At 41.7% G+C, this 12,935-nt stretch overlaps 1 protein-coding gene across 6 annotated transcripts in view; it reads left to right on the top strand.

Moving 5' to 3' along the window:
* Ccnb3 (cyclin B3) overlaps window positions 1–12,935 on the top strand; it is an 86,597-nt gene that overhangs the window by 58,421 nt on the left and 15,241 nt on the right. For all 6 annotated transcript variants that reach the window (XM_021249993.2, XM_021249992.2, XM_021249995.2 and 3 more), the window contains 3 exons: window positions 746–883; window positions 11,428–11,583; window positions 12,502–12,651. In XM_021249993.2, the coding sequence (XP_021105652.1) occupies window positions 746–883; window positions 11,428–11,583; window positions 12,502–12,651 (444 nt within the window). The remainder of the gene's footprint in view (window positions 1–745; window positions 884–11,427; window positions 11,584–12,501; window positions 12,652–12,935) is intronic.

The raw sequence follows: 12,935 nt of genomic DNA, 5'->3' as shown, positions 1-12,935 counted from the left end.
TGTAGAGGAGAAAGTCTATGGCAGGTCAGGCAGAAAACAAGAAGCAGCAGCATCGGTCCTCCCTTTCCCTTTTATCCCATTCAAGCTATAAGCCTATTGATGGGTGCCGCCCAGAATGGGCCTTCCCATTATCTACACCCAGAACTATGCTAATCCAATCAGTGAACTAATTTAGTTATCATCCTTAATCCATATTCACACACTCTAGAACCAGCCACCTCTGAAAAGCCCCACCTATGAGTGCATGAGGCTTTAGGGGGCACATCTAGATACAAGCCATAATACTCCCTGTCAGTATATTCTAATAGTATATCTAACTGGGAAAAGGAACAAATAAATCAATATACTAATAAACAAATCTGTGTAGTTTAGAGTTAAATAAACATGATCTCTTTTAACAGTTTACTGTAAAAGTTAGTAGTAAAAGGAGGGAAGCAAGAATCTATGTATTAGAGATTAAGGAAAGAGAGTGTGTCCACTCAAGATGCTCAAAGAGAAAGCAGAGTGTCTCTCTGGCTTGGAAGACTTGTCATCTATCCAAATATGTAAGGACAGATAATGCCAAGGTCCTCAAAGGCATGGGAGATATGCATAGGCACCTTACCCATCAGCTTCTGCATGACTAGCAGAGTCCCAGTTGGCCAGGACCATCCTTGTTGCCATAGATGGTTCAGGTAGTGAGATCTATCTGGAGATGGGCTCCATACACTATCCACATTCTTGTCCTCTTTTTGTATTCCTCCAGATGAGCTTTAATATGAGTCATGAGACTCTGTACTTGGCAGTGAAACTGGTGGATCACTACCTGATGAAGGAACTGTGCAGGAAGGACAAGCTGCAACTCCTTGGTTCAACTGCCTTTCTCATTGCAGCAAAGTTTGAGGTGAGTCTTGTGTCCTTAAGGTGTGGAGAGAATTAACATAATCAGGATTTCATTCCAAACAGATAATTAATACATATATGTATTTGTATGCACACACACACGTACACATGTACATGTATGCACATATTCTGTGTATATGTGTCTATCTGTGTTTATCCAATTATAGATACAAATAATATTTTCCTATCAAATTTTTTGTTTAACTCAAAGCTGGTACTGGTTGGCAGTGGTGGTGTATTTGTTTTCTGGCATCAGCAGAATTCTTTAATTTCCTCTTTGAAGAGATGTTATGTGTATATGTCCTAATTAAATGGGTAGTTTTTTTTAAAAAACCTCCTTCTTCCCCATGATTTTCTGCACCTCCTCCTTTTCTTGTACCACCTCCATCCCCATTTCGTGGTGTCTTGTTCTGTATATATAACGAAGCATTTCCAAACCATGGTGCTAGAGACATTCAAGAGAAAGTGACTTGGTAGAGGAGGCAGTGAGTCAAATGATCCAGGTGAAATAGTTATTTTTGAAGTAGTGGTATAAATGCCAGTAGCTAGTCTTTTCTTCATTACTATAATCCCTCTAGCTAACTTTTCTGATTCTTTCCCTTTTCCTAGGTGTTAACTGATCTTGTTCAACTCCCCTTTTTTCTTTATTCAGTGATGGTTATATGAAAACTTAGGGTTTGAGAGCAGAGAAGTAGCAACTTTGTTGAGATCAAATAATTTTAGAACTGTGGTTTTGTTTAATTGTGTGCTGGTATTAGAGCTTAGATCTAAAATGTTCCTTAAATATCTCACATGTGGAAGTGAGCATGGTTAGGGTGAATGAGTTACTGGGAACACGACTTGGAAGGCTGTATTATCATTCCTTGCTCCTGCCTTCTCTCTGCTTCCTGGCTGCCATACAGTGAACAGTTTTCCCGTTATGCCGTTCTACCATACCATTTCTGCTTTGGAGCCAGCTGGCCATGAACTGGATCTAGTGACATTTTGAGCCAAATAAATCTCTCCTCCTTTAAATTGTGGGTGTTGGGTATTTTGTTCCAGCAACAGAAAAGTGACTAATAGAGAAAATTGACAATAGGAGTGAGGTCATTGCTTTGACTAGACCTGGCTATGCTGTTTAAAACTCTTTGGAAATGGTTTGTGAGAGGGATTGGGGATGATTTGGAGACATGGGATAGAGAAGTTCTGAAATGCCGTAAGCATAGATTGATGGGAAATTCTGGTTGGAGCTAGGGAGACCAGAATACTAACAGGAATGTGCACAGACACCCTACCGAGGTCCCCAGTCGCGTGGAACACGCCGAATCAGCCCTCTGCAGACAGGCAGGTCTGTGCACGCCCTACCAAGGTCCTGAGTTGCGCGGAAGATGCCGAATCACCTCCCTGCAGACAGGCAGGTCTGCCCACACCCTACCGAGGTCCCCAGTCACACGGAACACACGCCGAATCAGCCCACTGCAGACAGGCAGGTCATGAGTCCCACAGAACACGCCGAATCAGCCCGCTGCAGACAGGCAGGTCTGTGCACGCCCTAACGAGGTCCTAAATTGTGCAGAAGACACCGAATCACCCCGCAGCAGACAGGCAGCCACCTGATTCCACACTACAAAGACGCAGAGGACACCAGACCACCATACCAAGGTACTGAGTCCCACTGTTCCCAGCCCAGAGGTAGGGGCTTCTGAGCCGTCGTCCCACTGCTCCTGGTCCAGAGGAAGGGGCTTCCCAGCCACCATCCCTCCCATCGCTCCCGGCCCAGAGGGAGGGGCTTCTGAGCCACCATCCCACTGCTCCTGGTCCAGAGGAAGGGGTTTCCCAGCCACCATCCCTCCGGCTGCTCCCAGCCCACAGGAAAGGGCTTTTGGGTCACCATCCCTAACCCTGCTCCCGGCCCCTGTCCCACCTCACCCACCTCAGAGGAGGTAATCAGTGCAGGTGCTAACAGCCCCCCACCCCAGTCGAAATGAGAAAACATGTAAATAAGTCTCAAAACCAGACTTCCAGATCACCTACAGCAACCCCAAAGGAAAATGAGACAGAACACTCTGATACTCAACCACCTGGACCCACTGAACTGGCAACAAAAGGGGATCTGGAAAAAATGAAATCAGAAATAATTTCTCAGAAAACGGGAGAAATTGTGCCCCTAGTGCAAGACATGATGAATAAATCTAGAGAGGAGCTCAGGAACATGATGGAATCCCAACATAAGAAGCAAATGGAATCCATAAAACAGATGCAAATAGATTTCCAAGACATGAAAAACTCCACTGAAAGTCTACACAGCAGAATGAGCCAATGTGAGGACAGAATTTCAGATATAGAAGATAAGATTGCAATTAGTGACCAGGAAAAGAAAAATTGCTTCAAAATTATAAGGGAACATGAGAAATCAATCCAGCAGCTGCTAGATGATGCAAAGAAGAATAACATAAGACTGATTGGGCTCAATGAAGAAACAGGAGGGAGTGCAGATGACATAAAAAATGTCTTCACAGAAATAATGGCAGAAAACTTCCCAAGCAGGGGAAAAGAGCTTGACATACAGATAAGTGAGGCATATAGGACTCCAAATAGCCTTGATCAAAAAAAAATTACACATAGGCATATAATTGTTAAGATTCCAGAAGCACAACAGAAGAACAAAGTTCTCCAAGCAGTCAGAGAAAAGAAACAAATCACATACAACGGAAAGCCCATGAGAATCACAGCAGACTTCTCAACACAAACCATCAAGGCAAGAAGAGCTTGGAGTGACATATTCCAAGCCCTAAAAGAAAACAGCCTCCAACCCAGATTGATTTACCCCTGCAAAAGTATCTTTCAAAATGGATGGAGAAATGAGACACTTTCATGACAAAGAGCACTTTAGGAACTTCATGAATACCAAACCAGCACTCCAAAGAATTTTACACAATATCCTAGGAACAGACATGGAGGATCACAAACCCAGAAAGCAAAGCAGAATGAACCCATCTGGCATGACAAGAAATTAAATGTAAAGAGGGAGAACCCAACAAAAAGAAAAAGTCATGGCAATGACAAGTCAATACATTTCAGTTATAACCATCAACGTTAATGGTCTCAATTCACCAATCAAAAGAAATAGACTGGCAGAATGGGTCAAGAAGCAAAATCCAACAATATGCTGCATACAAGAAACACACTTAATTCAAAAGGAAACTCATAGACTGAAAGTTAAAGGGTGGAAAACAATACTCCATGTGACAGGAACCTGAAAAAAAGCAGGAGTGGCTATCCTCTTGGCAGATCAAGTAGATTTCAAACCAACACTGATTAAGAGAGATGAAGAAGGACACTACATCCTTGTAAAGGGAAGAATCCAAGAGGAAGAGATGACAATCATAAATATCTATGCACCAAACACTAGTGCACCCAACTATATAAAACAAATACTAACGGACATGAAAAGTCATATGTGCACTAATACAATTGTAGTGGGGTACATCAACACCCCACTGTCACAAATAGATAGATCAACTATACTAAAAATAAGTAGTGAAATACTAGAACTCAATCGAACTCTTGAACAAATGAACTTAACAGATGTTTACAGAGTTTTCCACCCCACAAAATCAGAATACACATTCTTCTCAGCTGCACATGGGTCATTCTCCAAAATAGACCACATACTCACACATAGAACATGTTTAAGTAAGTGCAAAGGAATTGAAGTTATCCCCTGTATATTATCAGACCATAGTGTGATGAAATTGGAGATCCAAAGCAAAAGAAACTCAAAAAATGTCATAACACATGGAAATTGAACAACACACTTCTGAATAACCAATGGGTCATAGAGGAAATTAAAGAAGAAATCAGACAGTTCCTTCAATTCAATGACAATGACAATACAACATATTGGAATCTGTGGGACACAATGAAAGCAGTCTTATGAGGGAAATTCATAGCAGTGAATACACATATTAGGAAAACAGAGCAAGCCCAATTAAACAACCTGATGCCGAACCTCAAGCTTCTAGAAAAGGAAGAGCAGGACAACCCCAGAGCTCCTACAAGGGAGGAAATTATAAAGATCAGAGGAGAAATCAATGCAATGGAGACTAAGAGAATGATATAAAAAGTCAATGAAGCCAAGAGTTGGTTCTTCGAAAGAATCAACAAAATTGACAAACCCTTAGCCAACCTTATCAGAAAAAAGAAAGAAAAGACCCAGATCCATGCAATTAGAAATGAAAAGGGTGAAATTACAACAGGTCCAGCAGAAATCCAAATGATCATCAGTACGTACTTCCAGAACCTATACGCCAATAAGATGGACAACACAGAAGAAATGGACAGATTCCTAGATACATATGAATTACCAAAGTTGAACGAAGAAGACCTAAAAATTCTGAACAACCCAATATCAACCAATGGAATTGAAAACGTAGTTAAAAACTTATCACCTAAGAAATGCCCGGGCCCTGATGGCTTCACTGCTGAATTCTACAAGACATTTAGAGAGGAACTGCTGCCACTGCTGTTTAAACTCTTCAATGAAATTGAAAGGGAAGCCATACTCCCAAATTCATTCCTGGCAGCAAGCATCACCTTGATCCCCAAAGCAGAGAAAGACCCAACTGAAAAAGAGAACTATAGGCCAATCTCACTAATGAACATAGATGCAAAAATCCTTAATAAGATACTGGCAAACAGAATGCAGAAGATCGTCAAGAAGATCATACACCCTGATCAAGTGAGATTCATCCCAGGGATGCCGGGATGGTTCAATATACGCAAATCAGTCAATGTAATACACTATATCAATAGAGCCAAGGACAAAAAACATATGATTATCTCCATAGACGCAGAAAAAGCATTTGACAAAATCCAACATACATTTATGATAAAAACCCTACAAAACATTGGAATAGATGATCTCTACCTCAAACTGATAGAAGCCATCTCTGAAAAACCAATAGCCAATATCATACTAAATGGTCCAAAACTGAAATCCTTCACACTCAAATCAGGAACAAGACAAGGATGTCCACTATCACCACTCTTGTTCAATATAGTTCTGGAAACAGCCATGGCAATTAGACAAGAGAAAGAAATAAAACGAATAAAGATAGGAAAAGAAGAAGTCAAATTGTCATTATTTGCAGATGACATGATGCTCTATATAGAAGACCCCAAGAACTCCACCAAAAGTCTTCTAGACTTAATAACCAAATTCAGTCAAGTAGCTGGTTACAAGGTCAACACACAAAAATTAGTAGCTTTCCTCTACACGAATGACAGACTCACTGAGAGAGAAATAGGGCAAATAATTCCTTTCACAATAGCATCCAAAAAACTGAAATACCTAGGAATCATACTAACAAAAGAAATCAAAGACCTCTTCTCTGAAAACTATGGCACTCTGAAAAGAGAGATTGAAGATGATATCAGAAAATGGACAGACATCCCCTGCTCCTGGGTAGGAAGGATTAATATAGTGAAAATGGCCATACTTCCAAAACTGCTATATAGATTTAATGCAATTCCAATTGAGATCCCAGCAGCATACTTCATAGACCTTGAGAAAACAATCCAAAAATTCATTTGGAGCAAGAAGAGACCCAGAATAGCAAAAGCAATTCTAGGTAACAGAGACATGGCAGGGGGTATCACAATCCCCAACCTACAACTATACTACAAAGCTATTGTGATAAAAACAGCATGGTACTGGCAAAGAAACAGACTTGAGGACCAGTGGAACAGATCAAAAGATGCAGAAACAATGCCAGACACACTCGGCCATCTCATCTTTGACAAAGGAGCCAAACACCCTCACTGGAGGAAAGATAGCCTCTTTAATAAATGGTGCTGGAAAAATTGGGCTTCAACTTGCCAAAGGTTAAAACTAGACTTATATCTCTCATCATGCACTAAACTAAAATCAAAATGGACTAAAGATCTAAATATTAAAATAGAAACTCTGAACCAGTTGGAACAGACGTTAGGTAGAACCCTTGAAGACATTGGTGTAGGAACAGATTTTATGAACAAAACCTCAGTTGCCCGTGAACTAGCACAAGCAATCAACAAATGGGACCTCTTCTTATTAAAAAGCTTCTGCACAGCAAGAGAAACCACCAGCAGTGTGAAGAGACAACCCACAATGTGGGAAAAAATCTTCACCTGCTCTTCCTCAGACAAAGGTCTACTATCTCGAATCTATAAAGAACTTAAAAAGATCAGACCTCCCAAATTTAAAGACTCAATCCAAAAATGGGCATCTGAAATGAACAGACATTTCTCAGACAAAGAAGTAGAAATAGCAAATAAATACATGAAAAAATGTTCAACATCACTGGTCATTCGAAAGATGCAAATGAAAACAACTCTGAGATTCCACTTCACTCCAGAAAGAATGGCTGCTATCATGAAATCAACCAATAAGAAATGCTGGCAGTGCTGTGGGGAAAGAGGAACCCTGCTCCACTGCTGGTGGGAGTGTAGACTGGTGCAACCACTGTGGAAATCAGTACAGAGATACCTCAAAGAACTAGGACTGGAAGTCCCATTTGACCCCACTATTGCACTGCTGGGGATCTTCCCCAAAGAATTAAAAGAATCATACCACAGTGATATATGTGCACCCATGTTCATAGCAGCGCAGTTTGTAATAGCTAAAACTTGGAAATAGCCCAAATGCCCATCAACTGGAGACTGGATAAAGAAAATGTGGTTTTTTTATAAAATGGAGTACTACTCAGCCAAAAAAAATGAGAAATGAGAGACATTTATAGCTAAGTGGATGCACATTGAGGCAATACTCTTAAGTGAAATAGATAGGACACACATGTGTAAATACCTAATAGTTTCTCTGGTGTGAGAAATTGAAAGTGTAAATAAGGACTAAAAGGTATAATAGGTAATGTGAAATAGGAAGAAAAGCGGCAAAGGGGAAGGAAGTGGGAGGGCTAGGGGGAAGGGTAGAAGAGAATGGGATTAATATGAGAAAACGGAAAAATAGGAAGAAAATCTTTGTAAATAGGGAAGAATGGAGGGGTTGAAGGGAGGGCTGGGCAAGGGTGAAACATAAGAACCAAGAGAGACTATGTAAAGGTGCAAATTTCCAATGATGAATGTCATTATACTGTATACCTAAAATGTACCAATGATTAGAATGAATAATCGTTAATGTAAAATAGGAAGAAAAGGTCCAAAGTGGTAGGGGTAGTGGGAGGGGCAGGGGAAAGGAAAGAAGGGAAAGGAAAAAATGCTGAGAAATGGAAAAAATGGAAATAAAGTCTTTGTAAATAGGGAAGCGTGGAGGGGGTGAAGGGAGGGCTAGGAATGGGGAAAAAATAAGAACCAAGATGCATTATATAAAGGTACAATTCCCAATGAGAAATGTAATTGTGTTGTATACCTACAATGTACCAATAAAGGAATTTAATACAAAAAAAAAGAAACAAAAAAACAGGAATGTGCACAGTAAAGACCAAACTCAAGGTTCCAGTTGCGAACAAGAACTCCACTGGTAGACTAGAGGCTATGTGTGTTATACTCTGGCAAAAATTTCGTCCACATTTTGCCCATGTCCTGAGATCTTGTGGAAGATGAAGATTAAGGCTGACAGACTAATTTGGAAGAGGAAATTTCAAAGCAGCTCAAAGTTGAGGCTGCAGCATAGGTACTGCTGTCTACTTTTAGCCAGATCTGTACTGAGAATCAGGAGCAAACTTCAGAGCTGAATGATTTTAAAAAATTTTATTAATACATTTGTATATACATAATGATGACATTCATGATAGGGACTTTGTAAGGTTTGCAGTTTTGCCAGAGAGGAAGTGGTTACAAAGTTGGGGCAAAAGAGAACATGATTGCCAAAAAGATTCATATTAAAAAGAAGCCAAGTATTTTGTACAAGGACAAAAAGAAAGATATTTTAAGGGCAACTCAGAAATCAGCAAGACCCCAACCATCCTAGGCTCAAGGGTACAACACTGTAAATCTTTCATTTGAGAGGAGTGTCCCTGGAATGCCTGCTTATTCAGGATTGCCTAGGGAAGTATATACCTGAGTTTGGGCATCCAGACACTCAGAAATTGCTAAACCATGGTCCAAGGGAGGCCAGCTACTGCTCAAGTTGGTGACTGATCTTGGTATATGGTGATAGTTTTTCAGGTATCCAGAATGCAAAAGTTATGGGATCACAGAGGCTACTGCTCAGATTTCAAAAGAAGGCCTAAGAGGCCAGGCAAAAATCTATGGCAGAGTCACAGTTCCTTCCAGGGGCCCATGAGAGGGCAATGCATAAAGCTGTGAGAGTGAAGGTGTAATGGAGACCCTAGGAAGTTGAAGATGCCATGAACATGGAATGCTGTGGAGGAATGCTGCTGTCAGTGAACGAATCCAGCCCAAGAAAGAAGCTATGTGGGCTGCAACCAATAAGGCCATAGGCTGCCCAAGCCCTTTGGAGCTCACATCTCACCAAAGTCTGCCCCTGGTGCTTGACATGCAGCTGTAGGATTTAATGTTTGACCTGCTGGCTTTCAGCCTTGCATTGGTCTGATTTCTTATTGTTCCTATATTCCTCCCTTTTGGAATGGGGATGTTTACCCTGTGCCGTTGTATGTTGAGAAGTGCTTAACTTTTTTATTTTTCTAGGAACTCACAGCTAAGAGTTTGCTTTGAGTCTCAGAGACTTTGGACTTGGACTTTTCAGCAGTGCTGGAACTGTTAAGACTTTGGCAACTCTTAGAGATGGACTAAATGCATTTTGCATAATAAGATGGACATGAGACTTTTGGGGGCCAGAGGTAGAATATTATTGTTTAGATATAAAATGTTCCCACAATGTCTCACTTCTACAGGTGTAACCTGGTTGAAAAGAATGGACCACTGAGTGCATGACTTGGAAGGGTGTATTCTTGTCCCTGGATCCTCTCTTCTCTGTCTGCTTTTTGGCTGCCATGTGTTGAATAGCTTTCCTCTGCCAAACTGTTCTGCTGTGCCCCATTTCTGCCTTGGAGATAGCTTACCATAGACTGAATCCACTGAAACTGTAAGCCAAAATAAACCTGTCTTCTATTAACTTGTGGGTGTTAGGTCTTTTGCCCCAGCAATGGACCATGCTTGTCACAATGAGAAGCTCATATACTGTCCTCCCCCTCCCTCCCCAACTTTCTCCCTCCCTCCCTCCCCTGCCAAACCCTTGTTACTTCTCTCTATACCTGTGCCCTCTCCTCTCCATCTCATGCCCCCTCATTCCTGCTCATGCTCATGGCTTATTCCTGGAGATATCAGCCTCAAAGTTGAACCTTGGTCAATAGAGAGAGGAAGGGTGAACAGAGGAAGAAGGGAAGGAAAGCGGGGGGTACTTCATAACAAATCTTAGAACCAGGGATATCTGTCATCTGGTGGCCAGGACAAAGAGCTCCTGCTAAATCCTATGGATAAGAGGTGTCTTCCTCTCATAGAATTAAAAAAATACCAGAATATTTTATGAGGGGAATTGTGGAGATGGGATGAGGAGAGAAAGGAAGGAGTTAGTATATGAGCCTGACCAAGTCACTTACCTTCACTGGACCTCAGTTTCTTTTTCTACAATACCAAGTTGGTCCAGTCTGTGATCTGAAACTATATGAGGGGAGAGAGAGAGAGATAGGAAGAGAATCAGGGGTTTTCTTGGCTCGGATGGTTCCCCCAAATCCAAGCTTCAATCTCTAGAGGACAGGAGATGGGAAAGCACTCCCAGAGCAGTGGTTCCTTTAACTCTCAGCACCTCCCTATCCTGCCCCATGTACATTCTCTCCATCTCTGGCTCCCTGTGATGAGAAAGTCAACTTTAAGGAGGAAAGTTTATTTGGATTCATAGTTTTGGATGTTTCAGTCCATGGTCAGCTGGTTCCATTACTGTAGTCCTGATATTAGACAGGAACATCATGGTACAAGGGCATGGCAGAGGAAAGCTGCTCGCTTCATGGCAGCTAGAAGCAGAGAGAGAGGGGGAAAGAGCCAGAGAAGAAGGGGCTGATAATATATATCCTTCAAAGGCATGTCCCATCTCTTAATAGCCCATCAATCCACCGAGGAGTATACTGCCCTCATGATCCAATCACCTTCCCAAATCCCCAGCTCTGAACACATGAGACTTTTGGGGGACATTTTAGATCTAAACTGTAACACTTTCCTTTCTGCTGGTATCTTTCTCTTCCTCCCCCAGAACGGACCGTACATCTTGCATTCTTGGTTCTCATTCATTAGGAGGGAAGATCGCTGCTGTCAGGCCCTGTGCCCTCTTATATTGCTTCTGTCACTGTAAGAATCCATACCATTAGGCTATGTCTGCCTCTGATGGTGGTGCAGTTTTACAGCAGGCCTCCCTCTCATTTCTCTGCTTTTGTTTTTCTGTTGAACCACTCAGATCGACCTGAAGCTGGCTTTCAGAGCTTCCCTGAAAGTGTGTGGCAGGCAATATGATTGCCTCCTATCCTTCACCCTTCTTCCCCTCTGCCTTTCACCTATAAGCAGAGAGGAGAGAGCTCTCTGCCTGGTTGTGACTGCTTCTCCCCTCACCCACAGGAGCTCTTTCCACCTTGTGTGGATGACTTCCTGTATGTCTGTGAAGATATGTATCAACGACACGAGATGATTGCCATGGAAATGAGCATCCTGAAAACCCTCAAGTTTGACATCAACATTCCAGTTGCCTATCATTATCTACGCAGATATGCTTTGGTAAGAGGGAGGTGGCATTTCCTTGTTTTTCTACTTCTGTGTTAGTCTTGACCCAGAGAGACTGCTAATTACCTAACTTAAAAGTTGGCAGTCTAAGCCCAGTGTTGGTGGCACAGCCCTATAATCTCAGCATTCTGGGAGGCTGAAGTAGGAGTATCAGATGTTTGAGCTCAGCCTGGGCAACTTAATAACTTAATGAGACCCTGTCTCAAAATTAAAGGAAGGGGTACTGGGCATGTAACTCATTATAAAGGCCCTGAGTTCAGTCCCCAGTACTGAAAACAAATAACTATCTTTATGAAGCAATGGAGGAGAGGGCACATTACAAATTAACACAGTGTACCTTAAGATTTTGAGATAAAGGCAGAGTTGGGTGAGGGAGAAGAATCTTTAATCAGGTAGGGATACATGAGAAGTTTTGAGGAAATTCTGACAATGTTCTCTTTCTTTCTTGAGTATTCGTTTCAGAGGAGGCCACATAAAATTATTTATTATATCCTACAAGTGTGTGCTGTGCATTTTTCTCTATGCTGTGTGTTACAATTTTTTTTTCAAAGAAGAAAAGGTGGTTTTGGAGCATGGAACACTTCTAGGGTAGAATGAGGTGCAATGTCACAGTTGGGAGACTTAGACTTTTCCAAGGATGGCTTCTATAGAAAGAGGAAGTGGGAGGGTACAAATTTTATAATTTCTTTTAAAATCCTAATGATTGCAAATCTCACTGGTAATTTCAAAATCTCTCTATAAGGAGTCTGTTTTTGCAGACAAGGACTTTAGGGTAAGTCCAGTGGCAGGAGAGGTACACTGTTCACACAAAGAGCTATTTACACGAGGGGTGAGATAATTGGAGTTGGGGTCTTCTGCTTGGAACTATTTTTATGAATTTATTGTTGAACAAGTCTTTTTTGCTGTCTTTAGTGTCTCAATGTCAGCATGAAGACACTGACTTTGTCTCGCTTCATCTGCGAGATGACCCTGCAGAAATATGACTATGTCCACGAAAGGGCTTCCAAGCTAGCTGCTGCCTCTTTCCTCTTGGCCCTCTACATGAAGAAGCTCAAAAATTATGTAAGTATTTGGGAGAGGAGTAGGGGGTTGTATAAACTGGGGCTCTGGGAAGGTCTTGGTGAGCTGTCTTAATCACTTTTCTCATTGCTGGGATAAAATACCAACTCCCACAATTTAAGAGAGGGGAGGTTCATTTTCGCTCATGTTTCAGTCCATGGTCAGCTGGCTCTAGGGCAGGACAGTATAGCATAGGGGCATGGAGGAGGAATAGCAGTTTAAATCGTGGCATCCAGGAAGCACAGAGTCAAGGGAACCAAGAAAGGAAGTAAGGCCTTTCAGGTCAT

The sequence above is a fragment of the Heterocephalus glaber genome, unplaced genomic scaffold, assembly GCF_053883595.1.
Source record: "Heterocephalus glaber isolate CG9 unplaced genomic scaffold, H.glaber_assembly_v1.0 deba00001546, whole genome shotgun sequence".
Taxonomy (NCBI): domain Eukaryota; kingdom Metazoa; phylum Chordata; class Mammalia; order Rodentia; family Bathyergidae; genus Heterocephalus; species Heterocephalus glaber.
The sequence above is the reverse complement of the archived record's forward strand: the minus strand, read 5'-3'. Positions and strand labels throughout refer to the sequence as shown.